The sequence below is a fragment of the Trichechus manatus genome, unplaced genomic scaffold (genome assembly GCF_000243295.1).
Source record: "Trichechus manatus latirostris isolate Lorelei unplaced genomic scaffold, TriManLat1.0 scaffold00137, whole genome shotgun sequence".
Classification (NCBI taxonomy): domain Eukaryota; kingdom Metazoa; phylum Chordata; class Mammalia; order Sirenia; family Trichechidae; genus Trichechus; species Trichechus manatus.
Genome location: NW_004444073.1, coordinates 4133831 through 4147007, shown reverse-complemented (window position 1 = coordinate 4147007; position 13177 = coordinate 4133831). Strand labels below are relative to the sequence as shown.

The following is a 13177-nucleotide window of genomic DNA, read 5'->3' as shown; positions in this document are numbered from 1 at the left end:
GGGCTATCTATAAATATTGCCAAATTGCTCTCCAGAAAGATCATTTAATAAAATTACTCAAAATATGGGTTTTGAAGTTAGAAAGAACTGAGTTGCAGTCCTGGTTTTGCAGTTCTGAATCTGCCACCAGCTATGTGATCTTGGGCAAGTCACTTAACTTCTCTAAGCCTCAGTTTCCCTATCTGCTAAGTGGGATAGTAACAATACTTGCCTCGTATGCTGTTGCTATGTGTAGTAAGAGACAACTCTTGTACAGATGCTTAGCACAGTGACATGCTCAACACAGGAGCTGAATGAAGGTCGGCTCATTATTATTTTTATACTTCTGCAAGCAGAGAGTGGGAATATCTATTTCTCTATTCTCTCACAAACACTGGGCATTAGTTTGTTCAAAAATCATCAACTTGGCAGTGAAAAAAGGCATCTTACAGTTTTAACTTATATGATAAAACATATCTCTTAAGGCTTTAAAAATATGTAAAATATTTCAAGTAAAGAGCTGGCTGTGACAAATGTATTTTCTTCAAATATTGTTCCTCATGAGTGTCAAGTAATATAATAAGCTAAAACCTTCCTTAGTTTTAAAAAGTAGTATATTGTTGATTGTGTTTGTGGGGACAGAGAGGTCAGTTGGTGGGGTGGAGTATGTGTCTGCAGTGATTATTAAATGTGTGCTTAAACCATTTTCTCTCAATAGTCTCAGTGAATTGGACTTAAAAAAAAATGCTGTTGAGTGGATTCCGACTCATGGTGACCCCATGTGTGTCAGAGTAGAACTGTGCTCGACAGGGCTTTATTATTTTTTAATCTATTTTTATTATGGTAAATATATATGTAAGAAAACATTTGCCATTTCACCAACCTTCACAGTGGTACAGTACAGTTCAGTGACATTAAATATATTTTATCATGTTGTTCAACCATCACCATTAACTGTTCCTGAATTTTTACATCACCCCTCCATAAGGTTTTAAATGGCTGATTTTTCAGAAGTAGATCTCCAGGCCTTTCTTCCAAGTCACCTCTGAGTGGACTCAGATTTCCAACCTTTAGCTGTCCATAATTTATTTTAAATTGTATAAATAGCCTCATAGGACAATTAGGAGAAATCAAAAGAAAACAAATAAATAATTCACTATAAATAATAATTTACCCTAACAAATTAAACTTTATTTCTTTACTTTCCATACAATTTTACAGAATTACACTACATGTCCTTTCAAATCAGAGAATGTATTTCCTAATATTGAGATCACCTTTTGGAGCCCTGGTGGTGTAGTGGTTAAGAGCTTGGCTGCTAACCAAAAGGTTGGCAGTTCGAATCCACCAGCCACTCCTTGGAAACCCTATGGGGCAGTTCTACTCTGTCCTGTAGGGTCGCTACGAGTCTAAATCGACTTGACAACAGCGAGTTTGGTACCATCATTTTAGCAGCCCCGTTAGATGCCATTCCATCCATGTCACATCCATGGGAGCTGTAAACACAGGAAAGAGACCCATGGTCCAGGGTCTTGGAAACCCAGGAAAGAGAGTGGGGAGAAAAGTCTCTTGTGGGTGCGAGTGAAGTAGGAATGGTGTTAGAGGGTAGAACCTGGGGCAGCCAAACAGGCTTCTGTGAAGTCTGAGCATAAATGTGGCAGGTGTGGGTTAGTTTGAAATGAAAATTGAAACAAGGGAAGTATTGAGCTAGGGTTCATACCCAGAGTTCAGAGGCCGTTTCAATGACAGGCTTTATTTGAGTTCTCTTTGGAAGTCTCGAGTCTCTCCCAATGCAGTCACTGCACATGTGTCTAGTGCCTGGATAAGTTTGCTAGTGAGCATGATTTCACAGAATTTCTGTAATGAAAGTTGAAGAAGTTATTAAGAAATACCCCCTTGCTTATTACAGAGAGGAGAGAGGTCATCTTTTCTGTCCTAGTTATTGTGCCTGGAGTACCGTGCATCAAATAATGTCTCAGTCAATGAAATGGAAGAGGCCCGTTAGGTTTCAGATCTGTTCTTTCTTTGTTTCTGTTAGTTCGTATTTTCCAAAGCCTGTGCCTTTGAGTGTTGGGCTGTAATAACTTGGCGGGTACACTCTGGGCCTATTGATCCTATAATATGGCTTTTTGCTATTTAATTCTCACTCAGAGCAGGCACTGTGCTGGCGTCTACCCAGAGATAGCTGGTCACTCTCTGCAGTTGGGGATGTAATGGATCCCCTACCAAGAGAAAATATTGGCGTACTAACATTGGATGGCCACGTCCTGACCATGTTTCAAGATGTGCTTTTTGTAATCTTGAATATATTCTGCTTTCTGCCTGGAATTAGATTCTGCAAGGAAAGGGGTTTGCTGAACAACAGTAGGAAGAAAATAAGGACAGTTTAGTTTACTAATCAGGGTGGCCTCTTGCATAAAGGGGAATTTGTTTTGTTTATTTAAAAACTATCAACTTGATAGTAAAAGAAGGCATCCTATAGTTTTAACTTCTGTTATAAAACACATCTCTCAAGACCTTAAAATATGTGAAATATTTCATGTAAAGGACTGACCCAGAATTGTTAGGCAGTAAACTTACTGACAGATGACAAGGACAGTGGTATGGTCTGATTGAAAGAGCACTAGTCTCAGAGTTAGGACATTTCTTTTGCCACGTACTAGTGCAACTTCGAGAGGCATTGGTGGTTCAGTGATAGAATTCTCACCCTCCATGCAGGAGACCCAGGTTCAATTCCCTGCCAGTGCACCTCATGCACAGCCACCACCCATCTGTCAGTGGAGGCTTGTGTGTTGCTTTGATGCTGAAAAGGTTTCAGTGGAGCTTCCAGACTAAGACTAGGAAGAAAGGCCTGGCTACCTACTTCCAAAAATCAGCCAATGAAAACCTTATGAATCACAACAACCTAATCTGCAACTGATCATGAGGATGATGCAGAACCAGGCAGTGTTTCCCTCCATTATGCATGGAGTCACCATGAGTCAGGTGTCAACTTGCCAGCAGCTAACAATAACAATAGTGTGACTTTGGGTCAGTCTATTAATTTGTAACATGACTCCTTCATTTATAAAATAGGGATTGTACTATGCCTTGTTTGCCAAAGCACTTTGTAAACTGTAATGCTAGATACCAATGTAAACATTATTAGGTCTTGGAGATCAGTGTGTTTAAAAATATGTTAGTTTTCATTTAAACACATTTCAGTTCTCTTTATGTCCTGGCTGATCATTTCCATATTCAAACTTAAACTTCGGAGACCCTGGTCCAATCCTCCTTATCTTTTCTAGTCTAATTAGTGGCCTGAAATGTTTGCTTTATTTGGAATTTGTCACCCTGCATTCTAAAGAATGAAAGTTCAGTGTTCCTCAAAAGACTAAGATTCTAGATATTACAAAAGCCAGTCTGAAGTATAGTCTTCGGAAAGCAGTGGGGTCTTACGTTTTCATCAAGTTGTTCACCATTTTAGTCGTATTGTAGTAGAGCCTGTTTTTCTTATATCAGTGCTATTGACAAATGGGGACACCTGGAATGGTGGCTGCATTCTAAGGGGTGTCACTCCAATAAGGGCATCCACCGGCCACATGTGGCTATTTACATTTAAATTAATTAAAATTAAATGAAAAAAATCAGTTCCTCAGTTGCACTAACCATGCTTCAAGTGCCCAACAGCCAAATTATGGATAGTGGCTACTGTTATGGATAGGAGAGATTATAGAACTCTTCCATCATTGCAGAAAGTTCTGTTGGAGAATGCTGCTCTAGAAGAGAGGGAGACTAATACCCCATTGCTCAGAAGTATCTAGCATTTAGGTTTCATCCAGAATTGTTATACTATTTTTAAGTCTCCAACCTAAACTAGCAACCTTTCTCCACACCTTTAACTGTTACCAGCCAACCACCCATCCACCCATTTCCTCAAGTCACACTTAGGGTGCTTGATGATTTGACCTTTTTAAATGATCATTTCTCTCTGTTGGGTTCCATAGGTCCTGTGTGACAGACATGTGTGAATGTCCAGTCCATAAAAACTGCTACTGCGAGTCCTTCCTGGCCTATACCCGGGCCTGCCAGAGAGAGAGCATCAAAGTCCACTGGGAGCCTCAGCAGAACTGTGCAGGTGAGAAGGTCCCGTGGATCCATCCATCAGCACATCACTGTACTGCAAGGATGGCAATGGAGCAGACTTACTGGTGTGAATGGCCACATCTCCCCTTGGCCAAAGGGATCCATCAGTGACCCACGTGGATTTCAACTTGATAGCAACACACGAGCTTCCCACTGGTCTGGGTAGAAAGCACTTAAGAGAAATGCTTTGTGACAAGCACATTTTAACAAAATGTTGCAAAATGCTCCCAACTTCAAGCTACCAGCTCCATGTACTTAGCACATGGACACTCACAGCCGTTGCTTAGGTTATGTGTGGAAAACAGAAGATTCCAGACAGTTACAGCTATTTAAGGTCTTTGGGATAAAAGTGATAGATATATATATGTGTATATATATACATATATATATATATTTGAGATATTGTTATACAAACCCTAACAGAATGTTCTTCTCCTCTGAAAGATGGATATCTATAATAGCTGCTATTTGTTCTTTGACCTCAGGCGAATTAATTAGCTTATTGATATCTGTAAAATGGACTCCTTTGTTCATCCAACAAACGTTTATTTCAAAATAGCCAAATCCTGGGCATTGTGCTAAGCACTGTGTGTACTTTGGTGAATAAAAGAGATGAGGCGCCTGTCACTGGGTGCTGGCAGTCCCGTGGGAGAAACAAAGAAAGCAAGGACAATAAGTACTTGCAAATTACGTTCAGTGCCATGGAGGAAACAAATGGGGCAAAGAGCTAGAAAACAAATGGAGGGGAGGGGTGTAAGGTGAAGAGGGAAGACTTCTCTGTGGGGACAGTATTTCAGCTAAGCCCTGAAGAATTGAAGGGAGTCATTTTAGGCAGATGGGGGCAGTGGTGGTTCAGTGGTAGATTTCTCACGCCTTCCATTTGGGAGACCCGGGTTTGATTCCTGAGCAGTGTAGCTCATGCACAGCCACCACCCGTCTCTCGGTGGAGGCTTGTGTGTTGCCATGATGCTAAACAGGTTTCAGTGGAACTTCTAGGCTAAGATGGACTAGGAAGAAAGGCCTGGTGATCTACTTCTAAAACTCAGCCATTGAAAACTCTGTTGATCACAATAGTCCAATCCTGTTGTGCATAGGGTTCCCATGAGTCAGGGACAAATTCAGCAACAGCTAACAACAACAACTAACCAGAGGGAACCAGTGTGGCCTGAAGAGAAACAGGGTACAAAAGGTGTGTGGAGTCGTAGCAGGGGCTGGATCATGTAGGCCTTTGCAGGTCTTGGGAGGAAGTCTGACTCTATTCTAAGAGCAATACAAGTCAGTGATGGGTTTGAAGCAAGCCTGTTTCTGCTTTTAAAAGATTACCCTGGCTCGTGTGTGGAGAATAGACTGGGGAGGGGCAAGATTGAAAGCAATGACCAGGCAGGAGACTATTGCAGTAGTCTAGGTGAAAAGAAAAACAATGATGTTGGCATGGGATAAATGGTAGCAGTGCATACGGCCAGAAGTGGGGAGATTCTAAGCTTATTTGGGAACTTTAAAACAATGTCTACCATGCAGTTAGAAAGATTACTGGTAATGTACGTAAAGCATCTAGAAGACTATCCAGCTCATAGAAGATGCTCAATCTATGGTAGCTGTAGCTGCTATTTAGATTTGAAGGTGAGATGACTGAATATGCTCGGAGCACAGAAGATTCCCAATAGTTTCAGGTTGGGAAACATTTCTGTAAAGGGCCAGATTTGCCTCAATTGAAGAGATGGATTTGGAGCATTCTACCCTAGTCCTGATAATCTTAGCTCTGATATTAGAAAAGAAGTCAGTGTACGCCATGGCTAACTCCAGAGTGTCTACATAGGTGGAGGATAGGAGTGGTCATCTGTTGGAAGAGGGGTCAGGAAGAATTGTCTTGGAGCCCCGCTCACCATGCAAGGACATCATTTTCACTTAGAACAGTGGGGTGTGGTGCTCAACCTGGCTGGGCATTTGTCACCCTCTGTTGTGAGGTGCCATTGAGTCGATTCCAACTTATTGCGACCCCATGTGACAGAGGAGAACTGCCCTGTAAGGTTTATTATGGCTGTGATCTCTATGGAAGCAGATCACCAGGTCTTTCTCCCGTGGAGCTGATGGATGGTTCAAACCCCTATCCTTTCAGTTAGCAGCTGAGCGTTTAACCATTTGTACCACCAGGGCTCCTTTTGTGACACTCTAGGAGCTATTTAAAAAAAAAAAAAGATGAAGAAACCCATGGCTGGGTCTGACCCTCAGATATCCTGCTTCAAGTGGACTTGTGAATGTTTAAAAGCTCCCCAGGTGATTCTAACCTGCAGCCAGAGTTGAAACCACGAGCTAGTTTGTGTGTTTATTTGCGTGGATTTAGGGAGCAGGATGATGGGTATTTTGGTGTTATTAAAACTTCCTCGGGAGTCCCTGGGTGGTGCAAAGGGTTAGCGCACTCAGCTGCTAACCAAAGGGTTTGAGGTTGGAGTTCATGCAGGGATGCCTTGGAAGATAAGCCTGGTGATCTACTTCTGAAAAATCAGCCACTGAAAACCCTATGGAGTGCAGTTCTGCTCTGACACACATGGTTGCCATGAGTTGGAATCGACTGGATGGCAAGGGTTTTTTTTAAGTTTCCTTCCATGTAGGAGACATGGGTTCAGTTCCTGGCCAATGCACGCCATGCACAACCACCACCAATCTGTCAGTGGAGGCTGCATGTTGTTATGATGCTGAACAAGTTTCAGCAGAGCTTCCGAACTAAGGCCGAGTAGAAAGAAAGTCCTGGTGATCTACTTTCAAAAATCAGTCAGTGAAAACCCTATGGATTACAACAGTCTGATCTGCAACCCATCATGGGGATGGTACAGGACCAGGAAGCGTTTTGTTCTGTTGTGCACAGGGTCACCATGAGTTGGTGGTGACTCAACGGCAGCTAACAACACCAGCTGTCCTTTGACACAGTCCCTAGTCTGTGTCCTTGGGAAAACGCCAAAGCCCCTTTATCTCTCCCTGACTTCTCTTGTGGGTTTGTTCTCTCCTCTGCAAACCCAGGTCCAATCTTGATGTCAGAATTCACTTTCCCCAGCAAGAATATCTCTCTATAAATGCTGCCCTTCTCAGAGGAGTACTGATATGATAAAAGTGATTCACATTAAGGTGCAGCTGAGGCTGCTGAATGGTGAGGCTGAGTGGCTGATCTCTAACCTAATTCGTCAGTGCCTGGTCGGATAAGTAGGGAGGTGTCTTTGAGGGACTTTGAGTACTCCTCATTCCCTTTCTCTATTTTTAGTCCTCTTTCCCTGAAATCTATGAAAATAAATAAAATAAATGGAGCTGAGCCCCCATCCATCCATCCTGTTGTATTGTAGTGCTCAGCAGAACTTTGTTAATCTTATTAACTATGCTGGCACTGTAGTTAGGATCATATTAGACACAGAATGGGCAAACCCTCTCTTCCTGGCCCAGAGCTGCACTTAGCACCACTTCAGTGCACATAGAGCACTGAGGACTACACATCTTACCCCAGCATCCGGCTTTAAGGGGAATATGGCTCCTGAAAGGTTCCATTTACCATTGAAATTAGTGGGGCCATCTGAGTAAAGTATAAACCCTTCAATATGCAGTCGGAGGGGAGGGGGACCTTTCACACACACACTTTGGACTTCCACAGACCGACAGTTGGCACACAGAGAAATAAATTTACAGAGATATGCAGCAGTTCTCAGTAAATTAATTTCAGATTCATCTAGAATATTGAAGCCTATGAGAATACTCTTTACTTGCTTGTAGCCCCCGATCCTTTGACTCATGACACCACTTAAGGCCACTTAAGGCAGAATAGAAATTTTCCCCAGTAAAAATTTTAGAAGCTAAAATAAGAAGCCAGCCAGGCAAGAAACTCTGGATGAAGAGGTGATGTTTTAAAGGCTAGTCTGGATCTTAATAATCATGACTTTTGACACGGTATAGACCCAGTAGCTGTGGCAAGAAAGAATAATGAAATCCCTAAGTGGAGCAAATGATTAACGCGCTCACTTGCTAACCAAAAGGTTGGAGGTTTGAGTCTACCCAGAGGTACCTCAGGAGAAAGGCCTGGCTGTCTACTTGTGAAAACTCACCCACTGAAAATCCTGTGGAATATGGGTCTACTCTGACACACAGGGGGTTGCCATGAGTCGAAGTTGACTCCAGGGCAGCTAGTAGCTTAGCATGTCAATTACAAATTACAATATAATATGCTAAGGGATATAGTTGTAGTTGTTGTATACTGGGATATAGTAAAGGTATGTAGAAGTTCAATAATAACCATTTATATTAGTATTTACTATTTTCTAAGCACCACCTTTGCTTAGAAGGACTATACTAGAATTTTATATTACATTTTATCATATTTAAGTTAGTCGCTGGGTGGGTTAAAATGCTTGGCTGCTAACCAAAAGATTGGAGGTTCAAGTGTACCCAGAGGCACCTCAAAAGAAAGATCTGGTGATCTACTTCCAAAAAAATGCACAATTCTACTCTGACACACGTGGGGTCACCATGAGTCAGAGTCCACTCCAAGGTAACTACTTAGTTTTGGTTTATCTTATTTAATCCCCAAATAATCTACATGGTAATATTAACATTATTCACGTTTTACTGATAAGGATGTTGAGGTTTAGAATAGTTACATAATTTGCTAAAATTCTCAGAGATAGAGATCGAGGAATCTGGGAGTCTAAGCCAGGTCAATTTGTATCATAGCCCCTTTCTTAATCATTGTAAGAACACAGATGAGCAAAAGCATCATAGAAAAATATAAATGTAGAGACTTATTTATGTATTTCTGTACAGCATCAATGAATTCATCCAAGTATTTGCTATCTAGATCTTTATCAGTGACTTTGTTATTAGTGACTTTCCAATTTCTAGTCATTTATTCCTTATCATTGGTAGTTGTTGCCTGGTACCTTCCGACTCTGTAAATTTTTTACAGTCTTGTCTTCTGTATCTTACATTGCTGTCCTTTGCAGATTTTCTGCCACCTGCTGATGGCTGACACTTTGTCACTGCACATTCAGGTTGCAAATGAAAAGGGTGCTGGGATATTCAGAGAGGGTATGCGTGCCTTTCTGCAGCACATAGGATGGTTTTGCTGGGTTATGTGAGGAGTTTCCTCCTTGTTTTGCTCTACAAATCCTAGTGATTCTAGTCTCTTCTCTGCAGTAATTGCACACACTGTGCCCTAATTACACACACTGAGCTTTTCCTTGGCCACTGTATGCCTCCTGTAAAAGTTTAGGAGACAGGTACTGTGGCCTTCATTTCTTGTCCCCTAGCACCCAGTAGGGGGACACAGAGACAGCCTATTTTGTTCCTGTGGGCACAGAGCCACTTATTGATAAAGTCAGCGAGTACCTTGTTTGTGTGTTACTAGTAGCTGCTTGAATGCCACCTCCAGACTAAATACATGTTAGCCCGAAGCACTTCGGTAGTTCCTGTTGGTTTGTTTTAAAAATACATATATTTTACCAAATGAATCCTTTTCAAATGCATGGGTGCATATCAAATCACGTTCAAGATTTAAAAAATTATCTTTTGCCTTTTATAAGTTTGAGAAAAAGAATTGGATTCTCAGAAGGGTAAACCAGTCTATAAGTCAGTATTAACTGTCCAGGATCATGTAAAAGTTGTACCAGATTGAAGGCAAATCTGATTGCATCACTCCCCAGCTTGACACTCTTCCAAGGCTCCCCTTTGCCAAGGTTTTCAGGGTCTTTCTTGGTTTCTGGCCTCTGCCTACTTCTCTGACTTTGTCTTCTACCACTTTCCCTCCTCAAATCCCAGGGTCCCACCCACCAAGCCAAAGGTCCTCTCCTCCCTGCTGAAACCCTAGTGCCTTGCCATTGCCCCAGCCCTGCCCTTACCCACACTGCTCTCTTCACCTGGGAAGCTCTTCCCACCATTGTCTGGCAAGTTTCTACTCACCTTTCAAGACTTAAAACCATTTACTGTCGAGTCAACCTCGACTCACAGCGACCCCATTGGTGTCAGAGTAGAACTGTGCTCCATAGGGTTTTCAATGACTGATTTTTCACAAGCAGATCAACTATGCCTTTCTTCTGAGGCACCTCTGGGTGGGTTTGAACCACTAAAAGGTTAGCAGTGGAGCATGCTACTGTTTGTACCACCAAGGGACTCCTTTTAAGACTTAAGTCAAATTTATTTTCTGAAGTTTTCCTTGATGCCTGCACCCTACCTTCCATAATTGTGAGTTGATGTTGCCCCCTTTTACTGCTTTGCTGTACTTTGCTCTCACTGTTTAATATGGGAGTCTTACATTTTATTACGACTTTGTTTACATGTCAGCGTCACCTATTTGTCTATAAGCCCAGGCGCCTGTGATTGGTGATCAGAGATGATATCTGATTCACATTTGTGAGTTGATGTTGCCCCCTTTTACTCCTTTGCTGTACTTTGCTCTCACTGTTTAATATGGGAGTCTTACATTTTATTACGACTTTGTTTACATGTCAGCGTCACCTATTTGGCTATAAGCCCAGGCGCCTGTGATTGGTGATCAGAGATGATATCTGATTCACATTTAAATCCCCAGGCCTAAATAATGCCTGGCACATATGTGTGGATGTTTATTGATTTAATCTGAATTGCGGTGAAGACGGTGTCAGTAAGATGAAGGAGAATACTAGAGAAGAAGTTATTTTGTCTTGTAGTTCTTCAATTTCTACATGCTACTTTCTACCTATAGACTGTGAAGGAAATATTGGTGTTCCATAGCCAAAAGCCAAGATGTCACAGAAGAGCATTAGGAAGTTAAATGGTAGAGACTGAAGAAAGAATTGAGAAGCCAGAGAGAGGAGAAGTCATGTCTCTAGGGGAGTGAGGGAAAGGAAAGAACACAGGTGGTAAGAGGACATTCTACAGAGAAGGGCTCGTACTTGAAGGGGTCTTTGCAGGATTTGAAGGAGAGCAAAGTATGTAGACTGAAAGGTGATTTAAAAGAGGCATTGTGGAATCAGCAGAGTAGAAAATAAACTCAAGGCCGGCCAAATGGAATCTACCCTGGGAAATGGAATGATGAATTGAACGTCATTAAGATTAAATCATTCTACAACAAGCATGTATTGAGCTGCTCCCCTGTGGTTGGCCTTGGGCCAGAACTTTGGGTCATGGGAGATAAGAACCCTCCCTTTAGGAGCCCAGGCCTCGTGGTTCACCTCTCTTCAACTGGGGGTGTATGTCAGAGTGCAAACTTTTTCATTCTAGAGCTACCCAGTCCACCACCACCTTTCTGTCAGTGTGTCATACTATGGTGGCTTGCATGTTGCTATGATACTGGAGGCTATGCCACCAGTGTTTCAAATACCAGCAGAGTCACCCATGGTGGAGAGGCTCCAGCAGAGCTTCCAGATTAAAACTAGGAAGAAGGGCCTGGCAATCTACTTCTGAAAATTAGTCAGTGGAAACCCTCTATATCACAACAGAATATTTTCCCACATAGTGCTAGAAGAGGAACTCCGTAGATTGGAAGCACTAAAAAAAAAACCACAGTGGCTGCAAAAATGGACTCAAGCATACCAATGATTGTGAAGATGACAAAGAACCAGGCAATGTTTTGTTCTGTTGTACATGGGGTGGCCCTAAGTTGGAGCCAACTCTACGGCAGCTAACAACAACAACCCAGACTCCACTGCAGACCCAGAGCAAAAATCTTTGGGGATGGGGGTGAGAAACATATACCTTTTAAAAGATCCTCAAAGGATTCTGATGAGCATCTCTGGTTGTGAACCACAGCTGTACTGTAATTGGAGCATTCAAACAAATAACTATGATGTGAAAAGTGATGTCAATGTGTGTTAGGCGTAAAGAGAAGAAAATAGAGAAAAGGGGTAGAGAATGTGGGAGTGTCATTTTACGTAGGAAGTTACCTTTGAGGAAATATCTCAAAAAGGTGAGTGAATGAGCTAGGCATAGCAATCAATAAGGTTACAGTTAATGTTTTCTTTATAATTGACTGGTAATTTGCTACAACTATTTCATCCGTCTGTTGGTATATCAGACAGATAGCCTTGTCTTTTATTCCATCCCCCAAAGCATCTTTCCTCAGAACAGGTTGGTTAGTATATGTTTAGGTAAAAGTTAGGCTGAGATCGATATAAAACCAAACCAAACCTGTTGCCATCGAGTCAATTCCAACTCATAGTGACCCTATAGGAGAGTAGAACTACCTCATAGGATTTCCAAGGAGCGGCTAGTGGATTCAAACTGCTGACCTTTTGGTTAGCAGGCAAGCTCTGATCAGTGCACCACCGAGGCTCTGGGATAAATATACCAGGGCTTAATATATTGGAAACTAGAGATCTATGAAGAAAAGTATTAATTACGGAGTCAAATATAAAGTTGGTTCCATTCAGATGATTTTCAAAATTCTGTTTTATGCAACTCAGTTTTCTAATAATAAGTAAGAACTCGTGAGACGTAATTGAACATTCTCTGAATAGGACACCTCTTCTCCCATTTGTTTTTAACTAGTGTAATGGGGAGCCTCATTGAATTTACTTTTATGGTTCTTATTAACTTAGTTAAGTATGGTCAGACGGGAATGTTCTGTAGTTGCTCTAAATATGTAATTTGAAAGATTCAAAGTAAAGTCCACCTGCTTGAAAACCAGTTCTACTTTACAGTTTTTCAATTACATAGTTCGTCACCAGGTGTTACTCTGCAAACTGCATAAATAACAGTAGAGGCGTTTGAGCTGATGAAGGTCTTCCATTGCTCATACAACTTTGAATAAAAGTTGGATTGTTCACCAAAAGAGTAAAAAGAGAACCTACACACTGGGAAAAAAATTTTGGACATTACAGGTCAGACAAAGGTCTAATCTCTATAATCTACAAGAAAATCCAACACCTCTACAACAAAAAGACAAATAATTCAAATAAAAAATGGGCAAAGGAAATGAACAGACACTTCACCAAAGAAGATATTCAAGCGGCCAACAGACACATGAGGAAATGCTCGTGATCACTAGCCATTAGAGAAATGCAAATTAAAACCACAATGAGATACCATCTCACCCCAGCATTACTGGCACGAATCAAAAACACTG

General features: G+C 41.6%; 1 protein-coding gene across 1 annotated transcript in view; it reads left to right on the top strand.

The window, feature by feature from the left end:
- BMPER (BMP binding endothelial regulator) overlaps positions 1–13177 on the top strand; it is a 292081-nt gene that overhangs the window by 275460 nt on the left and 3444 nt on the right. Inside the window, exon 14 of the mRNA XM_004385314.1 lies at positions 3966–4096. Coding sequence (XP_004385371.1) covers positions 3966–4096 — 131 coding nt within the window. The remainder of the gene's footprint in view (positions 1–3965; positions 4097–13177) is intronic.